Here is a 24413-nt window from a genome sequence, read left to right as displayed (position 1 = left end):
ACCAGGAGGAGAGACTGTACCTGCCTGAGGTGCTCTACCTCCCCGTGACCACGGTACCAGGGGAGAGAATACCAAAGGACATTGGAGGCTACCTGCCCCTTCCTCCTCTCAGGACGACCCATTTTCAAGGAAAGTTCAAACTCAGCCAGAGGCCACTTATCTCAGAAGCTCAGCTCTAGCGCAGAGCTGAGAAACAAAACACATGCAGAAATGGTCTCTGGACAGCCAAATTGCATGGTGTGCAGGGAAGGCTCTGATGTTCATGGACCTGACTCATAGTCTGGCCCCTCCAGTCCCTACTAAGGGTCATGACCAAGCTGGGTTATCTGGTCCTTAGTTCACTGCTGGGTGTTAAGTGATGAATTAAAGGTCATGGGAGGAACACAGGAGAGAAAAATGGGAGAAGGAGAGAAAAGCAGGGAGAGTGCTTAGGGGCAGACACGCTGATGGGCAAGAAATGATAGCTCATTGCCTAGCAAGAAAAGATCGAACAAAACCATGTTGGGAAAACCAAGAACTAGAAAAGCACTATGGGGACATTAGGGCGGGGACTGGCCTGCCCATGCCTTGCAAGGCCTAATGAGATCACTGTGTAACAGCACAGGAGGGTAGTTCCTAGTCAAAGGGTCCCCACCAACCCCAGGCACTTCAAAAATGCTGTGTCGCATTCCCTGTGTACTGTTCAAGGAAGCAAGCAAGAATACCACAAATTTGGGAAGACTTGCCTGTCATTAATGTTTTAACGCTACATGTCTGTCTCCTATTAGAATGCAAACTTCTGTAAGAGGGTCAGTGTCTAAGTTAAGCAGTCTCACACCCAAGTACCCCATACAGAGTAGGCATTCCATAAATGCTAGTTAGCTTGAATTCTCTGTGAATTTCACCATTTCAGAACACTTTAGCTCTTTTATACTCAATGTTAACATATTACTTGTGAAGGGAAGGACTAAAACTCCAAATGTTTAAGTCTAATCTTCACGCTTAGAATTCATGATGATTAAATGAATGAGAGTGATTGGAGTTTCATTGGAGTCTACCAGAACTCACCGTAGCAGAAATTTGAAGGAGGGTTTTTTTTTTTTTGCGGTACGCGGACCTCTCACTGTTGTGGCCTCTTCCGTTGCGGAGCACAGGCTCCGGACGTGCTGGCTCAGCGGCCATGGCTCACGGGCCGAGCCGCTCTGCGGCATGTGGGATCTTCCTGGACTGGGGCACCAACCCTTGTCCCCTGCATCGGCAAGCGGACCCTCAACCACTGCACCACCAGGGAAGCCCTGAAGGAGGGGTTTTAAACTCATGTATTTACTATAGGTTTCTCGCTTGGGTGTCATTTTATATGAATGTCATGTTTAGTCTTTAAGATTTTTGGAGCCTAGGTTAACCAAGATATCCGATTTTCTGTATCTTAAATTGTAGAACAGAGAGCTATTATTTAAAAAACTAATTGTTTTAAAATGCAAAGGTACATTTATGTGAAAGCTGCTAGTTGGAATTAGATGAGCATTTTATAAAATTAAATGACTTGAACTGTCTTGAAGTGCTTTGTTACCTGCCAAAGTACCCATCTATAATTCAGCCCAAAACATTGTCTTTTATTAAACATTTGGTTAATAAGTGGAGCATAGATTCCTATACAAGTTCTGTGGACAAGTTAGGCCTGCTCCTGGGTGGGAATAATTCACACATCTTTTCTGTTGCCAGTGTTCTAAGTGATTTTAAATTATTTTTAGCATGTTATTTGATGGTAATAATGAAACCACACCCTTCCACTGAGGCTGTCTCGAGTGTGGGTTCATGACATTGTCATCATTAAAAGTATTTAGTTGAGAGAGAGCGAGCAAAAGAATTTACAGAGTTATTAGATGGTGGCCTTGACAATATTCCCCAGGCATACGGTAGGCACTTAAAACACTTGAAATATGGAATAACGCAGATGTAGAGAACGGACTTGAGGGCACGGGGTTGGGGGCGGGAGGGAGGGGAAGCTGGGATGAAGTGAGAGAGTAACACTGACATATATACACTACCAAATGTACAATGGATGGCTGGTGGGAAGCTGCTGCATAGCACAGGGTGCTTTGTGACGACCTAAAGGGATGAGATAGGGAGGGTGGGAGCGAGGCTCAAGAGGGAGGGGATACAGGGATATATGTATACATATAGCTGATTCACATTGTTGTACAGCAGAAAGTAACACAACATTGTAAAGCATTTATACTCCAATAAAGATGTGGAAAAAAAAAAAAACTCTCGGAAAGAAATCCCACAGAATAGATGCTAGGTAAATATAGAAATGTGGTTTTTTGGTCCAGAATGTATCAACCCAACTGTCTACAATGAGAGGGCTGAAAGGAATCACATGATGTCTTTTGCTCTTCAAAAAACATTGCATCTAAATTCTTCTACCAAAGATGTCCTGCCCACCTTCCCCATGCAGAGATCTCTCTCCATCCATAGTGTATACCCCGACAGGGAGAGATCAAATTAAATGAACACAATTGCCGTTCATTTGGCGATGTGTAAGTAACATTATTCCCTTGTTAACAAATGAAAAAGCTTGGCTTCAGAATAGTGATTTTACTGGTCCTTCACTGAACTCGAGAGACAAATTTCTAGTACAACTGGGAGACTTCAGGGAAACCTACTCCCTCCAGTCTGCTGCCTTTCTAGCTCCAGGCTGCTACTTTTTCTTTTTTAAGTGATTTTAACCCTACAAATAGAAGGAACTGTTAAACTAAGGGGTACCCTGAGATGAGATGAAAAATGTAAAAATGCAATCTAAGTTAAAAGTGATTTACAAATCAGCAGGATTATTACCATTTTGGGGTCATTTTCAGGTCCTGTCCACCTATGAAATGCTTTTGAAAACTGTGTTCTCATTTCGATCCGATAACTCACCCAAATCTTGGTAACATATGAGGTCAATCTTAGAATAAAAAAATAAACTTCCCTTGAAATTTTCCTCAACTCTGATAAGCATAAGCATGTTTACTTCCTTAATAGCCAAGTTTATTATCTCCATTCTTCAAATTTCTTTCTAGAATAAGCTTATGAATACAAAGAAACCACCCACTTCTTTCATCTTTCTTTCTTTGACATTATTGAAAAGCGTCCTTTCTTATCAGTACTAAATAAACTATAAAATAGGCACATTTGATCAGTTAAAATAAGATGGATTGTGTGTATTAGGTCTCCAGAGACTCTGTCTTGCCTGACATTCCCCCTCACTGGGACCCAGGCTTATGGTCTCTGGTGCATAATTAATTTTTGTCAAGTGGCTCAGTTCCCAGGGCAAGTAAGATTCGGGTAGATGTGACTGCTTTTGAATCCCCTGTTCTGGAAATCTTTTATGGAGACAAGAAACCAAGAATCTGAGTCTCATCCAGAGCAATGAGCAGAGGTTCAACAGGTAAGAATGATGCCATATGGTCCTCTGCCATGAGATAGTAGGTGCTATTGGTGAACGTTAGGGAAAGTTGTGAACCCAAGTTGGTGGGGGCAGGAAAGAGAGAATCAGAGAGAGAAAGAACATAGCTAACTTTTTTTTAGGGGGTTTAAATTTTGAAAAACTGACGTTATTTTGGGAATATGGGAAAACTATGATACTTGTCATGACTCTGGGTTTTTTGTTTTTTGTTTTTTTTTCCTTTTTGCGGTACGCGGGCCTCTCACTGTTGTGGCCTCTTCCGCTGCGGAGCACAGGCTCCGGACGCGCAGGCTCCGGACGCGCAGGCTCAGCGGCCATGGCTCACGGGCCCAGCCGCTCCGCGGCATGTGGGATCTTCCCGGACCAGGGCACGAACCCGCGTCGCCTGCATCGGTAGGCGGACTCTCAACCACTGCGCCACCAGGGAAGCTCGACTGTGGTTATTTTAATATTTGATTGCTGAAGTTGATTTAGCCCTCTCTATTTTCATCACCTTGGTAATGGGTTTTATTTCCAATCTGTGATCCATCCTTCCCTCATTTCCCAAGTATGAGTTGGATTCATGCTAATCAACCAGTCTAATGGCCAGCCTAGGTTAATGTACTTGGGAAAATGTAGATGGATGTATCGGGGTGTGAGGTCATTTGTTGGCATTAAATGTGAATTTTAATTAAATGTAGGCACATATACACACATATGTATTTTCAAAGAGTGGCAGCACTATAATCTGATATTAAGCTTAGTTTTATAACGTGATTGGTATTTTACAAAGCAAAGTGACTAAAAGACATGCTAGTCAAGCTTTTGTTTAATTGAGACCAGTTTATGCTTGGAACATTTTAATCGTACAGCTCTGTCAATTAACCTGTTTTATTGCTTGTGGTTTAACATTATTAGATTTAGGTTGTTATATCTACTGATCATTTGTCTCTGACTTGTTAACTAGCATATCGTCATTAAAATAAATTGTAGAATTATATTGTCAGTGTACTTAGTTTGTAAGTACTTATAGTTAGTACTTATCCCTTAAGTAATATAAACAACTGGAAGAACTTGTGCCAGATGGTAGCATAAACTCTCTTATCATGATTCATTTTACAATGTCAAATTTTACCCAGGTTCTAAACACTAGGAATACTATATGTCTTATAATTGTGTTAAGATGTACAAAACTAGATCTATTTCATCACACTATTCTGAACAAGTAGGTAAATGTTTATTGTAACAAAATTTGTGGTTAGCAAAATGATGAACCATTTATAGGATATTTAAGTGTACTGTTAAAGTGTGAACTGTAAAATGTACAGTCACAGACTATCAGGTTTTAAATCTTCTTGGCTTGTGAAATGAGACTGCAATTAGATGTGTCTAGGATCACAGGAAATTACCAAAAGTATAATCAGGCTATCTGGGTTGATCTGATAGTTCAGAGAGATAATATTTTTGAGGCTCTGTTCAAAAATGTGTTTGAAATTACACGGCACAGAAGATTTCCCTTGCTTTTGTGGCCTTGCCAAGATGTTATTACCTTATCTGTAGTAATTATCTTGGCTGACTGAGCACTCCAGGTTACATATTTCTTCAAATTATAAACTGTTCTATAATAACATAGAGAAATTTATTGGTCTTCTTTACAACATCATAAACGCTAAGCCAAAGCATAGCCCAGCCCACCTACTCCTAGTAAAGACATTCAGACTTTTAAACAGACAAAGGGCCTCTTTTCTTAATTTTTACCAGGTAAAGGTACCTATTTCTTTTATAAAGAGATTCTCTCCTAGTGAAATGACTGAGCAACAATCAGGAAAAGTATATTTCTTTTCCATGAATTTTCAGAATAATTTGATGAGTAGCCAAATATGTGAGTACAGCTTCTGAACTTCAGTCAGTGATCACTGCTGAGGCAGAGCCAAACTCGTGACCCTTGTGGATTTGTTAACATTATTTTAGGGTGTTAATTGATGCCAGGCCTAGACTGTGAACCCAACAAGCAAAGGCAATGCTTAAATTGCAGATAAACTAAATTCCTAGAATCTCTATTTAATACTTGTGTTCTGCCTTATTTTATAATTAATTACTAACATTTCCCTGCCCCCCACCTGTTCGTTCCATTCGTGGTCTGTTCATTGTTGGGTCTCCAGAACTCTTAACCTTGCCCCTTGTGCAGATGGGTATCTCAGGAAATGTTGAGACAGAAATCTGCATCTAGAACTGTAAACCACACCCTTCCAACATGATTAAAGGACTCTTGTGCTTATCATGGCTAAGGCAACGTTGTATGGATTTTTGTTATATTTAATCTGGAGTAAAACAAAATACCCATAGCTAAGATTTTTTTTTTTTAATTACCACTCACAATCACCAGGGACTTAAAATTAGAACAAGAAAGCTATGGATATAGAGAAATGTTAGGAGAAAACCTTTCTCCCCAGCACTTGCTGAAGAAAACTGATAGAATCATCTCCCAAATCAGCAGTGTCAACTCCCCACCATCCGATGCTCTTTCTACAAGGATGACAAATGCAAAGCCCCCTTCCCCCTTCAGTTCAGTGGTTAGCCTTTTATGGGAAGGGGGTATTTCTTCTCTTGGGGCAGCCTCAGTATAAGGTGATTTTTCAGAGTACAAGAAACAAAGATACATGATGGGAATTTTTCTAAAGATGTGCTTTCTAGGGCCTTTTTCCAAAGTTCGTAACATAGGCGTGTACACCTAAATTTCAAAGGCTCAAACGTGTCTTTGCGTGTTCAGTGACTTTGCCCATGCTCAACGAACCAGTAAGCATGCAAAAATACTCTAGGAGCAACATCTTATTTCAGTAAGATAGGCTAATTACAGTGAATTAAAATCTTTATTTAATCTTCCTACAGTTATCCTTTTAATGTGTTCTGTAATTGCAAACCTTTAGTCTGTTAATCTCTGATTCACTGGTGGGTTTCTTAAGTGTTTATTAAGGCGCACATGTAACATTCTGGTAATTACTAATAATCTTTGTTCATATCACATTTACAAAGATCTCTGCAGGGAGTTTCATTAGGCTCATCACCACTTATTGTCACTGTACAATTTTTATTAACAGTCTCCCACCCTTATAAAATATGGAATTTGGAGCTTTACAAAACACAATGAAATGTCTCTTCGAGAGAAGAGACATTTGTTATGGCTAACAAGCTCAAATATTAAGTCAGTGTGTCACCGTCCCTTCAAAATCAAAGTGTCCTCTAATGTCTGTGGTGCCATTTTACCACTGAGGAGAAAGGCAAAGAGGAGTTAAATTACAGTTCTCACCAGTTTACACTATTCATCGGTGACAGCACTGGAGCTGAAACTGGTGGCTCCTAGTCAATGTCTCAGTTTCCCAAGTGCCTCACCTCCTTTGACACAAAGGTGTAATTTTTATGTAGCAGTGCATTATGGTAGCATAAAATTCCACTCAGGAAAAAAACAACCACTGAGGGCTATCTCTGGTGGTAAAGGTACCCCTGCATCCCCACCCTAAACAAAACCAGACCTTCGCGCCACCTCCTTGAGAGCTGAAATCCCTTTAACAAGGGACAAGTTCTGGAAGACGGCATATCAAATTAAAAGCCACGATAAGGATAAATGATTGGTGTGAATGCTTTTCTGAGAGCAGGGTTGAATAGGGGAAGGTAAGAGAGAGCATGAGAATACTCTTGGACTGGAAAATGATCTGGAGGTGATGCTAGAAATAAAACCCACCTATCTCACTGCTTTGCTTAGGATTGGTGGCAATGCCAAAGGGATGGGTTAGGATGGCTTTTGCCCCCATTCCCAAATCTCCATCAGTTCCCAACCCTAAAGTACCGCAAATAATCATATGATCTAACTAAAAAGCAGAGCATGTGCTATGCAAATATAGCTTCAGGACAAATCTTATCACCTACCCCAATCGGACTCTGCAACTCAATTGCTGCCCTTCATGTAAATATATAGATTACATATACATATACATGTATATATACATATATATATATATATGTGCGTGTGTGTGTGTGTGTGTGTGTGTGTGTGTGTGCGCGCGCGCCCTAAAGCCTCCACTTCCCAGTATAGACTCCATCAGCCAACAGTAGATGAAGATGATAGATGTAAAGTTTACTTTGGAAAATAAAGGCATTGCATAAATGTGAGATTTAGGAATTTTCAAACAACCTCATTCTACAGCTTTTAAGGCAGTAATAAAGTCATTGTATTTCTCAACACGTATCATTCTTATGATATCTTAGGAAGTGCTCAGACAAGCTGAATGCCTAAAGTGACATTTCTAACAGTGCTAAGAGTCAACAACAGACTTTGGTATCACTGACTAAGCACACAATCAAGTCGGAGGAAATAGTGCAGTAATGGTTCTTGACCAGTTTAAAGAAAAATATTTCAGTGAGTGAGAACATTCTTTTGCTTCTAAAAATATGCTTGTACATTTGCTCATGAACATTGAGCAGCTCTTCCTTGCCCTGTCGTAACCGCAATAACTTGCTTCATATTTATGGTGTGGTGGATGGTAGGGCTGTTCCCTCCCAGTTTTGAGAGTGTGTAGCACCAGGCTCCCTGGCTCCATGGCAGATGGGACCACTGGCTGCTGGGCAATGGAGCGTAGGGTTTGAGCCGCACTCCTTTCCCTGTGTTTCTTTCTGACCTGATATTAGGCACTGAATATTTCTTAAGTATTACTCCATTGTCCAATTTGCCCATTTAGCAGCAAGTTTTCCTTCTAATAAAAGAAGTTCCTCAGATGGAGATTCCAGATGTGGCTAAACTGCTTTTATTAGGACAATGGGAAAGTCCAATCTTTTCTTCTAGATATCTTGATTGTATTTAGAGTAGTGTGGCTTTGCCTTTGTAATTTTACAAAGAGTTCTATTACGTAACTGGGAAATTGTCTCCTCGAGCATAGAGAGAATTTGTTAGCACAGAACGCAACTTGGAAAATGCTGATGTAAAGCCTCAATTTGAGAGAAACCTTTTAAGTTGCTGAAATGTAAGAGACAAAGAAGGAAATTGCTGTTTTACATGATTGACCAAAATGCACTGTAAATTATATCAACTTGAAACAGATTGCTTAGAAGAACTGATAACTCTGTGATCAGAATAAGTCATGTGTAGTGGAACTAAATACAGCATGGACTTTCTCTGCAGAGTGCAGACACGCCGTAAGTGAGATGTGCAGAAGTGACAGCTGTACTTGCCTTAGCCTGTTTAATGGGACCTCTAGCTGCTTTAGGATAGTAAGGAATGGTGGGAGGCTTTACAGAGGAATTAGTATGTACCATGCCTGCCCATCCTTTTGCATTGCTCTGCAACACGGCTTGTGGACTCTCCTTGTGTGATGCTATTTGATGTTGCCGCTCCTGTTTGTAATGAACACAGCATCACTCATCAGACAGTCAGCTTCTAAATGGAACACTCCTCAAAGATTCCGCTGACTGTCCTTGCTGCCTGTTTTAAAGTGGGAGGGTAAGGTTTAATCACAGATATTTAGCCCAAATATATCCTTCCCGTTTTCCCTCTTCCCTCTAATGTCACTGCATAATATTGATACTATTTTCTGTCAGCCATAGATAAGATCATCTCCAGTAAAAGTAATACTAGTGTTTATTCAGTGCCAGTAAAACTCATTGTCTGACATGTGATACTCTGAAATACTATTCCTAAACATTATTCCTTGCATATAGTAATCATCTATTTGTACATCTCCCTGGTGCATGCAGACATCATAGACAGCTGATGTCTCTAACCCCATCAATAAAAGAGGAGCTAAGGTCAATTTTCTTGCCATTAGGATTCACTTGCTTTGGTCCCTCTGGCGACTCACAGTTCCTTCTAGGACCGGGTCACATGACTGTGAGATGGCCACAGAGTTATCTGAAATGCTCCGCTGAGGAGCAGGAAAAGGCCAAACGCTCTATATTGGTCATTGACTTTATCTCATAAACACCCTCCTCTAACCCGCTCAGGTCTCCATCCACCCTGAGCAGCTGAATGCCACCAGCAGGATGCTGTAACATCCATCCTGAACGAAACACTGGAGGTTGTCATGGTGGGAGATCTTTTCTTTCACTTCTATTAAAAGGACATCTTTCCCTCTCTCAATTCCCCACCTGAAATGCTTCCTCCTGGCTTACTCTTTTTGCCTCTCTGAATCCTGTAGGACCAGCTTAAATCCCTTCTCCTTCCTGAGATCCTTCCTGATCCTCTGCAGAAAGCAGTAATTGCTCCCGCTGATGAACACCTGGGCAACTTGTGCTGATGCTACTTGACATTTTGGATATTTTCCCTTTTATTGTAAAAATTTTTTTCTCATTTATTTATTGGGTTTCTTGAGAGTGGGGATAATGCCCTGGGTTTTCGTAAAACCTATAGCATCTTATTTCATATGGCAAATATTTAAAAAATACTTGGTAATTTGGGAGAAAAGTATCCAGAAAGGAATTTGACAGGGGGAAATGAACTTAATGAAAATCATTACAGATATTATGAGAAAAATCTATAAGCATGTAATGTTTTTATAATATATAAAACTATTTTAAGTTATTCTCTTGAAAGTTAGACATAAGAAATTTTTCATACCCAACAATGAATGTAGGTTACAAATATGCAAATGCAAAGATGGAGATTCTTTTCTGAATTAGGATCAAAGTCGTATTTTGGAAATTGCTCTCTATGTTCTAAGATTATTTGTTGTATAAACTTACCTGTAGTTATTCCATTGTACTATTTTGTGTTTAGCATTAGTTAATTCATTTGTATCCCAAGTCCCAGATTATCTCATCTACATACAGTAGTCCAGAAATACCAAACGTGGTCCACCTACGTGACCATCAAATCATGTTCTCGATTCTAGACAGAACTGCTTACTGAGTCTTCTAGGCCAGTGGTTATACACACACCAAATGCACCTCTGGATCCAGAACAGTTTAAATGAGTTAGTCGTAATGTTTCATGATCTTCTGATAAGCTCCATGCAATTTAAATTTTAGGGATATAGTTCTTGCCTAGAAACTAACCTCCCAAAAATGATCATGCTAATAAAGATGTAAGTTTGACAAGCAAAAACATTATGAATATTTATGACATTTTAAACTTTGGCAATAGTAAGTCTAGGGCAGTGGAATATTACTTGCTGGGTTGATGAGGATCAAGAGAGGATCATGTTGAATGTATCATTTAAAAAACCCATTGATTTAAAGAAAAAAACAATCACCCAGCAAGCACACCTCTTTTATTACATTTGTTTCCTCCATTCATATTCTGGCATCATTATCTTCACCCAGACTATCATAATTGCCTTCATCATCATTCTGCCCTCCATACTCCCATTCTAATCCACCCAATCAGACAATAAATATTTTATTAGGAATTTGTATATTTCAAGTACTCTACTGGAAGAATCATCTCCTTCGTCTCAGGACGGCTACTCTCCTGCACAATCACGTTCAGCACCTCTCCACTTTACAAACTCAAATGTAATCCAGCCTCACTTTCCAGTCTTATAGTCTGCTTATTCTGTTCATATGCCCAATCACTTCAATCAAAGCAAAATATTCACACTTCTCTGTGATATATGTGTTAGTTCTCAGCATAATTCCCTGGGGCCTAGAACTATAAAATAAATCATTCTCAGAATTAGAAGTTGTGTTCATGTCATAAATCTAACAATCTGGGAAAAGCATCTTAGAGTAGACAATATTAGGGGTGTTTCTGAGAATTTCTATTTTAAAAGGCTTGCTAAAACCGTGGAGGGAAGTACAGAAGGAAGAAGGGGCTTAACTTAGAATTGGGACAAGAAGGTTAAACACAAGGAGTAGGCAGCCTAAAGAAAAGCGAAACTGGAGAACTGGGGTGTAGGGAAATGACAATACTTGTCATAAATCTCATTAGAAACAGACCCCAGGGTAAGACACAAAATACGTAAGACCCTCATACCGGGAACTTCCACATTTTGAAGGTTAGAGTTCTGAGATTCATGATCATACCAAAAACGAAGAAGAAAAAAAAGAATTTGGCTTTCTAAAATGGGATACATCTTTATTGCGCACAAACTACATGCAGAGCACTGTGCTTCTGTGAAGGTCCAGGTAACCTGAACTACCCCTAGTGACCACTCTGCTCTATCATGAAGTACTGATAATAAATTGTATCACGGTATGACCCGAATTCTTGCTCTAAACGCAGGCTCCTGTCTGCCAGAATGAATTCCAAATTCATAATCAGGATCAAAGTTAGGCCATATTAGCTGCTCTGTATTTTTAAACTTTGTATTAAATTACCATCAAAGAGCACTAATTAAGATAAGAAATAGAGCTACTTATTTGTTTCATATGCATCTTCAGATTTCTGAATTATGCATTAAAACAATCTATGACATCTGTGTGTGCTTTTCGCAAAAGAAAAAAGCATAAATGCCTCAGGGTGCATCTGCCTAGCTAAGAAACAGATGAAAACAACTCTTTCTGCAGTTCTATTAAAGTACAGAGAAATATCATAATTTTAAAGGCTATAAAAATAAGGTAAAGATTATACAAGACAAATAAATCAGTAAAATCTGTAGCAAAATCCAGAATATTTTAGATTAATCTGAAAAGGCTGAGTCTCCTAAGACTTTGAAAAATGAGAAAAGCCATTTGGCAAAATCCTTAACTTGGATTTTTTTTGTTTGTTTGATTTTGTTTCTAGGTTCCAGATTCAGAGATGTGCAACTGATCCAAACAGTTACAAAAGCTTAGGAGACAGCTTTCGAATGATTTTCCGCACAGAAGGGTATGTATGGTTCCTTATATATAGCCTCTATGTTGATGTGGGCATTTTAATATATTACTGCACAACGTGTTTTCTCATTTTGAATGATTTCTTTTCCTAGTCTTAGTAGGGAAAAATATTTAAAAGGGTGTCTTCCTATTCTTGTGTGTGTTTTTCTGGATAATACGGTTGAAAATTAAATATGTATATGATAGAAACTACCACAAAAAGGATGTTAATAATATCCTTTATGAATAGTTTGATGACTAGAGGACAATTTTTATTTTGTGCTATTGAGGCTTTTTAAAGTTCTTATAACTGGGGATATCTAAATGTGATAGTTCTTTATTTTGATTCTTAAATATAGCGCCCAAATGTGTTCCTTGTTTGCATTCTGGTTTATGAATATTCAATCAAAACATATCTTTATCAAAAATTGATGTGTCAGGTTCATCATCCTATCTATTAGATGATCAGATAAATAGAATATTTTTGTTACATAAACTAAAATTGTCTTTGATGTATAGATTCAGTTAAAGCCTCTGTTGAGCATGATTTTCCAAAGGATATTAGATGTGCTTTTTGAAGTTGTTTTCATAGAGAATTGGTTGAAAATAATCATTATACCAAAAAGATAACAGTAATAATAACAACTAGTACATGTTTAGCCTCTACTATGTAGTAGGAATTCTCCATATAACTCTTAGAGGTAGGTTCTGTTAGGAGCCATTCCAGTTGGACAGATGAAGAAACCAAGACTCAGAAAAGTTAGTAATTTTCACATATCTGGTAAATCTTGAAGCTGGGACTCAAATCCAGTGAGCTTGACCCCAAAGCCCATGCTCCTGACTCTGTAGTTCACTACCTCTCTTAGCAGATTATACTGGGGTTACTCTTTTGCTCATTAAACATATGTCATTTATGTCGTCCCATGCCAATAGATTCTTTTTAACAACAGCATAGTAATTTATTTACCTACATACTGCAGTTTATTAAATTAATCCCTTTGGTGGCCCATTAGGTTGTTTCCATATTTTCACTATTATAAACAATAGTACAGCATATATTCTCATACTATTTTTTCGCATTTATGTGTGTATGTATATATATATATTTCTATTTTTAAAAATTGCTATCAATGGACTTACAAGATCAAATGATATGTACATTTTATATCATAGATGTTGCCAAATTATCTTCCAAAAAGTATGTACTGACTTTTATATCCTTAGTATTTGAGAGTTCTCACTTCTCCACACCCTCTCAAACACTGGACATTATCAGTCATTATTTGATATATCTGTCACTAACATGCATCTCCTGTTTATAATCTAATAAGTGAAAAATAAAAGTGTCTTAATAGTATTCCTTTGATTGTAACTGGGGTTGAGCATACTTTTATATCATTAGGTATTGTTTCTTTCATGAATTGCTTATTTTGTGTCTCTCGCCCATTTCTCTTAGGTTATATTTTTTAATTAATTTGTAGGAGTTCTGTATATATTATAGGTACTAATCCTTCAACTATTACATAAATTACAAATATTTTCCCCAACTTGTCAGTTGTCTTACAACTATAGTGTCTTACACCTTTCAGAAGTTTGTGAGTTTTGAAGATTGTGATTTTGTGATTATATCTATCTTTTCCTTTGTGATATCTGACCTTGATGACACATTAAAAAAGAAGGACATCCTCTAACCCCAAGATTACAAACATCTACGTCTGAATCTTTAATCCCTCTGTGATTTCTTTTTTAACATTTATTTATTTATTTATTTTTGGCTGTGTTGGGTCTTCGTTTCTGTGCAAGGGCTCTCTCTAGTTGCGGCGAGCGGGGGCCACTCTTCATCACAGTGCGCGGACCTCTCACCGTTGTGGCCTCTCCCGTTGCGGAGCACAGGCTCCGGACGCGCAGGCTCAGTGGCCATGGCTCACGGGCCCAGCCGCTCCCCGGCATGTGGGATCCTCCCAGACCAGGGCCCAAACCCGTGTCCCCCGCATCAGCAGGCGGACTCTCAACCACTGCGCCACCAGGGAGGCCCCCTGATTTCTTTTTTTAATGTGCAGTATGGCATATAGGAATTAAATTTTATTTTCAAATGGCTATTCAGTTGTCCAAACACCACTGCTGAAAAAATCCATTCCTTACTCACTAATTGGAAATGCTAGCTTTTTTGTATATTAAACTTCCACATATATATCAGCTAAATTTTCTATTCTGTTTCTCTATTTCCTATTCTGTTTCATTAATTTATCTATCTCTATGCCAGTATCATACTGTTTTAATTGTTTTATCTTTTGAGTGTTTCAGGAATATGTAAAAATATGGCCTGCAGCGTAAAGTCTAAATTCCTTATCAGGTGTACAGAGCCCTTCCTAGGACAGCCCTTGCTTCTTCTCCAGGCTCATTCCTCGTGCACAGATCTGTTATATAGCGTGCACCACCCTGATTTATTGAGCTTGTTTTCTGTCTGTCTCCCCTCTCCCACCCCAAGAATACATTTCCCTGAGGCACACGTCTCATTTCCCTCTGTTTTCCCTATCCCTGTGTTTGGCACTGAGTAGAGATACTCAGTAAATGCATGTTGAACAAACGAATGAAAGTCATCACACCAACATCATGATGATGCAAAATGGAAAAGAAAGATGATAATTCTTGCTATAGACCACTCCCTCTGAAGCTATGATAATGATCCTGAAGGCTGATTAAATATTTTGAGGTCATCTAGTGACACAGAATCAGCAAATTCTTGCTATTCCTCTGGTGATGTGGTACCTAAGTGTCATTGATAATATGCCCGCATTTATGGCGGTTGGGATCAAAATCATGTTCATTTTACCCACTACATATATATATAATTAAAGAAACCATAGTTTATTATGTAGTCAATAAATTATCTCTTTCCAGTAAAACAATAGTGTCAGCATTGCCAAGTTCTGTAAACTGTAACAGATATCTCTGAATTGGATGTGGGAGTTCCTTAGCCAGACTCTTCATTTCAAGTGTGTTTTAGGAAGAATTTGATGTTTCTGCTTTGATATCAAGTAATGTAACAAACATACAGTATGTGTGGTCCCTGCATAGTAAAATTGGCCTTTTCCTCGACTGTATGTTTAATTGCTTCTAAAGCAAATTGACATTCTTTCTGTAATGCCTTTAGATCTGGACATGTTGTTAGCAAAAGTCAGAAAGCTCCAGTCTTAAAGATGGAAATATTTGTAAAAATACCAAAGAGAAAGCTGCCTGTTATTTTTGATACAGAGCAAGAGCATTTCATAGCCTTAAGTTTAAAAAAAAAAAAAAGAGGAAGAAAAAAGAAAAAAAAATCCTTTTAACACATGCTGTGTTGAATTTTTTTCCTAGCAAAACAGTTCCTTAAGCAGAGTATACTGTAAAAGCTAACTAAGAAATTCTGGTGACATAGGTAAAGAAAGATATGAAACTAATATTTATTTTCTTCAGTGTACCAGGCACTGTGCCAGGGACTTTTTCATTTCAGCACAGCACTAGTCTCAACACAGCTCAGCATCATTATGTATGTCTGTATTTTGTGTGAGGTAACAGATGATCAGAGAAGTTAAACAACTTCCCCAAAGTCAAACAGGTATTAGTGACATACCATGGTTTTTCCATTACACTGTATCACCTTTCATTAAACACCAAATTTTGTTGTTTATTAAGTGAAAAGAAGACAATGTGGAAGTAGTGGCTGTAAACCTCTAATTTTTAAATAGCTATTCTAAAACCTTTGGTATTCCTACCCTCAAATCACATACTAATTTAAAGCAGCTTTTATCTCTTCCTTCAAGTAAAGTATGGGAGACCAGTATATGGTCAGTCAACCAAATCCTGTCGATTCTGAGGCAGCACCACAAACCTCTGACAACTCCAGACTCTTAATCCAACCATCGTTCCATCTCTTGCAGAGAGCTCCATATCTCTGATGAATTCATGGTTTTCCATCAGTCTGCTCTCATCCTGCTTGTTCCTTAGTTTTCTTATGAGGAAAATTCTTGGGCACTGGTTTGCCCAAGGCAAATAACTAGGAAACAGGAGGTCAGATTAAACTTAGTTTCAAATGAGAAACATGTTGATTGCTGGTGCCTTCAGAAATATGGTATTCTTCAGAAAGTATTACTGTAGAAAATATGTGGTTGCATTTGGGGGGCATTCGAACTGTGTTTTGTTTCACGATTTGTTTTCTGTAACCACTGATGCTGCCCCAAGTATCATCTTACAATCAGACCACTTGGTGATTATAATATTTTCTAGTTAAATGACATTTAAGGCCTCGTTTTACGAGCTCCAGCGTAATTGGCTAATTTGGTAAACTCCAGATGTGTGAGATAATGTGCCACTCGTTTAAGTGCCTTTCAGACGGCATAAATGGCACAGCCCCAGGAGGTATAATCACTCCCTCTTGTTTTCATTAAGAAGGGGAATGAGTGGCTTGTGACACAGACAAATGAAGCGGGGCATCTACGACTCGAAAATCAACAACTTGGTAAGATTTGGACATTTTTCTTTTTACAGGTGGACTCACTCCAAGATCTTTAGCTTAATTTGGTGTCTAGGTGGGTCTGCCTTTTAAAAAGTGGTTTACCTAGTCTAACAGGGCCAGGTAATTTTAAAGCAACCTCTGTAAATAGAAAGACCTGCTCTTATAGAAAACCCCCCTAAGTAAAGTAGTGTCTGGAAACTCTCTCACTCTCACATGGAAGTGAGGGCAAGCATTGGATTTGAAGAGACAGTGGAGGAGATAACTCTTCCCACTACCAGGAATTGTTATTTGAGCAATCAGCAGCCTCACCACCTAAATCAAGTTCCAACTTCACAAGGCCCAGTAGTTGCTGCTACTTTTTCTCTCTCCTTTCGACCCGACTTCTCATCCAACAGAAACCCACTCATCTACCCAGTATTGGCAAGTTGGAGTGGAGCAGGTGATTCTCGGCATCACCGATCCCTGGATCCTCGGGCTGGTGCCTCTTATCTGACAACAGATCCAGTGGAGGACTCACTGCCACTTAACGAATGCAGAATTTTTACTCAGATGAATAATTACGGACCGTGCCCCAGAACCCTAAGCAGATAATCCACAGTATAAATCAGTTATGTATAGATCACTGGGGATTGACTGGGTTTGCAAGCTTGGTTTACCCAAATGAATTTGATCTTTGGTGGGTGCCAGATGTGCAGTGTGCCTTCTGTGATGAGTTTCCTGGTGCCTTGAGTACCTTCTCTCCTCTCCTTTTTACTTTTCCAAAGAGGCCCTTCCTGGTACCTACTGGACCTCCCTTGAGTGCTCCCTTGTTTGGTTTTCTTTTGTTTCCAGCTTTATTGAGGTATAATTGGCATATAACTTTATGTAAGTTTAAAGTGTACAACATGATGGTGTGATACATGCATCTATTGCAAAATAATCACCACAGTAGGGCTAGTTAACACACCCATCACCTCACGTAATTACCACTTTTGTGAGAACGTTAAGGTCTACTCTCCTAGCAACTTTCAAGGGTACAGTACAGTCTTGTTAGCTGTAGTCGCCATGCTGTACATTACATCCCTGCTCCCACACTGAGGAGTTCAGCCCTGGCCTGCCTGGGCTTCTTAACGATGGCAGAACAAACGTCCTCTTTAGTTGGGACAAAAGGAAAACAAGGAAAAAAAAAAACATAGCAGGTGAGAGTTTGGAGAATGAAACTATAGCAAATCCATCTGGCAAATCTTATAAATGATGGAGCCAGGTCCAGAATACGGTGTTCAATAGACTGAAGCCAGTCTTCTCCCAAGCTTTCCCCAGTTTTAGAAAGACAGAAAAGAGATGATCTCAATCCAGGCATGGGCCTACTATTACTATTCTCTGATGATCTGTGCTCCTTTTAAAAATCATTTATCAATACTTTAGTATATTATACTCTTAAAATTTTAGTCATAAAGTATATGTAACGGCTTTTCACGGAAAGCTATGCTAAGAATTTTAAACTCTATTTAGCAATTCAAGGTTGAAAATTTTTAAAAAATGAAGGGTAAGGAGAAAAAAAGTACTAAAGAAGAACATTTTTTTAAAATAAAGATGTGAGATAGATATACATATATATATATATATATATATATATATATATTCAATGGGATACTACTCAGTCATTTAAAAAGATGAATTATTGCCATTTGCAACAACACAGATGGACCTTGAAGGTATTACGCTAAGTGAAGTAAGTCAGACAGAGAAAGACAAATACTGTGTGATCTCACTCATATGTGGAATATAAAAATAAAACAGAGAAAATAAATGAACAAACCAATCCAAACAAAAACAAATATGTAGACACAGACAACAGAATAGTGGTTACCAGAAGGGAAGGGATGGGGGGAAGATGAAATGGGTAGAGGGGATCAGCTGTATGGTGACGGATGGGAAATAAATTTTTGGTGGTGGGCATGCTATAGTGTATACAGAAGTGAAATATAATGTACCCAGGACACTTACATAATTATCATTAACATCAATGCTACCTCAATAAAAAATAAATTTAAAAAACTGGCAGTTGAACCCACTAGTACATTACTTAGCATTTCTATTTTACCAAATTATCTTACACTGCTGCTAAAGCAAATAGTTGTTGGTTTAAGCTGTATTGGGTTGTAAAGTAGTCTTTACAATCAGGGAGTGGATAATGAATTTTCAGAGTGCTCAGATAGCAGCATCCTGGTGCTTCCATGTCCCAGAGTTCTGTTTCCTTTTCTAAATTAGAGGTCTTTTGTTCTGCCCACAGAGTGACCTTTAAAATGGTTTCAGCTCCTAGATTTCCCTCCTGTCATCACCACAGATTGCTAGCTGACCGTCACACTCCCACTCCCCCAGCCTCACACTAACAATGCTTTCTGACTTAACTGACTGGCCTTTGGCAAGGATTTAAGTGTTGCCAGAGAGTAAGTGAAAACGTTTGCAGTGATGTCAGCCCGTCAGCAAGGTCTGATTAAGAGACCAAACACGGCCTCTCTCAGCGAGCAGTGCTGACAAGAAGGAAGGGAGGACCAGTTGTTTGGGTGGAAGTAGTTGTCTTTTGGGAAGGTTGGTGTCTCGATTCAGAGCCTGAGCAGATATTCTTCATGTTTTTATAGACTGTTAGTGGGGGGTGAGGGGATTTCACATCTCAGTGGGAGATGTCCATTTGAAAATATTTCCAGGCCTTTATTTTAACTTATTCTGGATTTCTGATGGGCTGGATGCATAGTCATCTTGGGGGGAAAAATGTGTTTACAAAAACCAGAATCCTTTTTCTAGGTTGTTGAACTGAACATTTTCAGATGAGAATGAGAAAGAAAATCTCCAAAAACTCTTCTACCTTTGTCTGATTCTCTTATTGTAGAAAATAACTTAGGGATGATTTGACATAGACAAGGTTAAAGGAGTTAATATTTTATCTTCATCATTGATTTCAGCTACTGTCTCTGACTTTGTAGAATTACGGCTTCCAATATACTATCTTTTTTGGTAGGAAGTCTTCTATTCCTGGCCATATGCATATTTGATCTCATTTTATTTTCCTCAGAAAGAAAAAGGTCACATGGATTTTTAATATTCTTGAACACTGTTAAGAAGTAAAAGCATTGGCAAGATACATACATACATATGCACACATACATGCATTTAAACTAAATTTAATTGCTTATGGTTTAGATTGCTACGTTTTCTCTGTAAATCCCATGAGTCAAGTGCCATTGGAGCATCCATGAGTGTGAATTATGATAAGCTTCTACTCAGTTCCTGCTTAGGAATCTGTTTAGTTACCCAGTTACAATGCTCTCATCAGCAGCCCGTGAATTTTTTGTCTAGTCTCATGACTCTAGCTTTACCTCTCCTCCAGCTCTTTCAAGTGGTTTGAAACTGGAAGAAAGGAGAAGGTTCAGATGCTGTTTTTATAATAGTGATTATGTTCCAATCAATGTTTGCCATTTTGGCCCTTTTGCGAAATGTGTCCACGTATCTTACTTCACTTGATGCTGACAAGAACCCTGGCAGGTAGAAAGGTGGGGAGTATGATCTTTAGTTTTCTGGTCAGTAAACTGATAAGAGATGTTAAAGGCCTTGCCCAACACCTCATAGCTGGTGTTTGTTGGGGCAGGCATTCATCCAGGGTCTTCTGCATCCTATATCATGCTCCCCATTCTGTCAGTAACTTAATAGTAGTATTGGTAATAATAGAAGCAACATCTCAGATTTACACTGTTCCCATTGTGGGTTCAAAGCATTGCCACAGATCTCATCTCACTTGGCTGAATAGCATCTGGGAGAGGTAGAGAAGAGATGGTATGGTTGGTTACATTCTACAAATCAGAAAATTTCAGCAGAAAGTAATCTATTGAGATTGCCAGAATAAGAGATTGGATCCTAAGATCAGCATGCAAAGAATACAAAGGTTTAATTTTTTTAATGGCATCTTAGGCAAATGAAATTAGAAAAAATATATATTCTAAAATGTGGCACCATCATCTCATGAAACCACGGTAGAGGCTTTTGATCCTTAGAGCCCTCTCCAAAAGGAAGTTACAGGATGCAGTTTAAGGTTAAGGCTAACTGCATGAACTAACTCAGTTATTTGACCTGTTGACGCCTTTACCTAACTCAACTTGAATATTGGGTAATAACCAGGAAAACCTCATGAAACATGAGATAAGGCATGTAACCAGAGTTCCTCGGATGACTTGTCAGATGGGGTGGAAATCATCATATGATTGCAATATATGTTGAAATATGTGGTCACCAAAACCTAGAGCAGATGACAGCCATATGCAGTGGCCTAGTTCTCCTGCTGATAAACACTATGTTCATAATTCTTCTCTGGCCACAGAGAACTCATGGGAAAACAAAGCCATAGGTACCAGGAATTCTAATGTAGACACAGCCTCAGTAGTAACAAAAAATAAGATAAAGTGTGGGATGAGTTTTGGAAACTGTTAAAGAGAGTTTGTAAGTTTGTGTTAAGTGAATGAGTTCTTTGATTTCCTTACATAAAGCTTTTCCTAAATTAGAAGAATCAAGAAGCACAGTAAGAGATAAGGCCATGCTCTGCTGTCATTACCATTTTGTATCCTTTAAGTTTTCAGTGAACAGGTCAACATGAATTTCAAAATTCAAATAAAATTCCCAGAAGTTGGCACTATTTATAAAGGAACCTAAATTAAAAGTGTATTGCAATGTAATCCACTAAGCAATAAGACATATCAGTTACTAAAGTTCTGGCTTCATGTGTAAAATAGAATATGTGTTAGATTACAGAATGTTTCTTAACCACTTGTTCACTCCTTAATCCTCATGATCTGGCTTCTGTCTACACCCATGTTTACAAACTGCTCTCTCAGAAGCCACCACGGGACCCGTATCCTCTTCCAGAGAATCTGAGACACTAATGATCGTTAGATGTGCTATTATTTTACATACCATTAGAAAGAAAAAATGCTGACCATTAAACTCCTTGGAGTGATGTGACAAGGGATATGGGTGTTGAATGAGAAGGAGAAATTTTGAATGACTTCCTAATTTTGAGCATGGATGACTGGTGATAGCCAAGTTATGTCATTGGCACATTCAGAAATCTTTGATGATTTCCCGTTGATCCATGTGGTAGGCCATCACTAAGATGGCCCCAATGACCCTGCCTCCTTGTGTTTATGTCCTTGTATAATACCCTCCTTTTGAGCATGGACTGGGCTTGTTGACTCTCTTTCAATGAAGTGAATATGGCAGAAGTGATGAGATGTCACCTTTGAGATTAGCATATAAAAAAACTGGCATCCATCACGGTAGCCCTTTCTTATTCTTCCTGCTCTTTTGGTTTCTTGCTTTTCTGTTGCCTTGAGGTCACTGCCCTATGGAGGAGCCCATGTGTCAAGGAATTAAAGGTATCTCTGGCCAATAGCCAGTGAGGAACTGAGGCCCTCAGTTCAACAACAACCTGGAAGGAACTGAGTCCTACCAAGGACATGAGTGAGCTTGGAAATGAATCTCTCACTAGTGAAGTCTTCAGATAAAACCTCCAGCCCAGCTGACAGTGTGTCTGCAACCCCTTAAGAGACCTTGAGTCAGAGGCACATGTTCCTGACCCACAGAAAGTGTGTGATAATAAATTTTACCACGAAGTTCTGGAGAAATTTGTTACACAGAAAAAGTTAACGCAATACACAAAAGCAAATCCAAAACACTTGATATGATTTTTATTTGGGGCCCTCCTTTCAGACTTTATCTTATCTAGTGTCATCACATGCATCTTATCTTCAAGCCCTGTGGACCAAATATAACTGCTGAAACGATTTTCTGTGTTTTGCTCATGCACATTTATCAGCCAGAATGGCATTTCGCCTTTTGTCCGGCTATGGATATTCTGCTCATCCATAAATGCCCAGCTCATATGCTACTTTCTCTTTGATTCTTTTTCTCATCATCCAAAATGGTAACAGTTTTCTCCATCTGTTCTCTTATGGCAGTTTTTTTCTACTGTAACAGTTCCCTTCAGAGTCAGAGAAACCTGGATTCAAATCCTATATATAAGTTTTGGGACCTCAGGCAGATTACAATCTCATTGTACTCCTATTTCTTTATTTGTAACATGGAGATAGTAACATCTACTTTACTATGTTGCCAGCACTAAGTATAGGTATATAAATATGCACACAATCATTGTTAGCTAGTTCCATTATTAGTTCCTTATATTATAGCTAATTATTTGTAACTATTCACAGTTATTTAAATGTGTGGAACTCTGATGAAATCATCTTTGGGGCTTCTAAAATATACCACACAGTTCTTTGTATATAATCATCATCCAGCTTATGTTTGCTGAATTTAATTGAATGATTGCTATTTCCTTATACTCTTCTGGCCACATTAATATAGAAAATAAATATGGTCAAATCAAAGCAAATGCCAAGAAAAATTTATGGCTCTGGTAATATCATTAAGACCAAGATTCTAAAGATTATAATTTGTATAATTATAATTCTAAAGATTATAATCTATCTCCAGATTAACCTCTTTTAACAGCCTTGGGAAGACAGTAGAATATTTTTAATGGCCATGTGGTGGCTGAAGGTAAGGGGTTGGATTTTGGCATGTGGGTTTTAGATTCAGGGGACTCAGCATTCACAAGTGTTTCTGGGTGGTATTGGGGGATTTAGTTAGGGAAATTGGAAGGGCTGATGACCCAAGTCAGGAACAAACAATTTACTCCCATTGCTTGGAACGTGTTCCGTCTTCACCACTGAACTTATGACACTGCCTGACTGGAGTTTAATAAGCCCAGGAAGCTAAAACAGTACAAATAAAAACCAAATACTCAGGTCAATAAAAAGATGAATTAAAATGAAAGCAAAAGAGTGTTTAAAACAGAATGAGAGGCAAATCAAGTGTTAGAATTTTAAAAGACAATATTAACAGACTTTCGGTTCCAACAACCATAGTAGCTTGCATCAGAGCAGCTCTCCTGCTGAAAACAATTATAAACATTGGACAAAATATACAAACTACTTTTTTAAGGCAATAGAGAGCCACCAAACCAGGCAGAACTTGTGAGGGGCTACAAGACCTGAGGGAAAGACGCCCATCTCAGTGAGCTCTACATTCACTCTGGCTTTTTCTGTAAAGGCTTTGCTAAGTCTTACAGGAAAGGTTGGGAGAGGAAGATGAGATCAAGTCTTAGTTGAGGAGAGAGATGAGTTGGAGGCTGGCGTTCAGGGCTGGCAAACGGCTGACACCTAAGAAGCAAAAATCGCAGAGAAGAGAGAAACTGCAGAGGAGTGAACCCAAAGATCTATAAGCAATTTCCCCTTGAGGCATTTGCGAACTCCTAAGCTTCATGGGAGCAGGAAGAAACTCCAAGAAACCCAGCAATAACAAACCAACAACAGACTAACAAAAAAGAAAACCCAAAAACAACAACAAAAAAAAACCCCAGAAGTTGAGAAGCTTAGAGATGAGCAGAGATTTAAGCAGCCCCGTGATGCTGGGGAGACAAGGTTTGGCGTTCAAGCCCAACCAGGTGGAAGAGTTCTGGTAAACACTCTGAGTTTGCAGTTGAGACCCAGAATGTCCACTCCTCAGATAAGGGCTATGCCTTAGAAGTAAAGCACAAACTCATTGTCCCTATAAAGCCTAAATCCAGCCTCAGCAAGATGAAGGTGATCTACTAGACTCCATCTGTTTACTAAGAGAAAATTATTCCTCTTTGGGCGGAGA

At 38.8% G+C, this 24413-nt stretch overlaps 1 protein-coding gene across 2 annotated transcripts in view; it reads left to right on the top strand.

Annotated features, from left to right (window-relative positions):
* Positions 1-24413, top strand: part of SLC25A21 (solute carrier family 25 member 21) — a 534325-nt gene that overhangs the window by 371265 nt on the left and 138647 nt on the right. For both annotated transcript variants that reach the window (XM_004269980.3, XM_033428396.2), the window contains one exon: positions 12117-12200. In XM_004269980.3, the coding sequence (XP_004270028.1) occupies positions 12117-12200 (84 nt within the window). The remainder of the gene's footprint in view (positions 1-12116; positions 12201-24413) is intronic.

The sequence above is a fragment of the Orcinus orca genome, chromosome 2, assembly GCF_937001465.1.
Source record: "Orcinus orca chromosome 2, mOrcOrc1.1, whole genome shotgun sequence".
Lineage (NCBI taxonomy): Eukaryota > Metazoa > Chordata > Mammalia > Artiodactyla > Delphinidae > Orcinus > Orcinus orca.
Note: the sequence above shows the minus strand (reverse complement) of the source record. Positions and strands in the feature narration are given on the sequence as shown.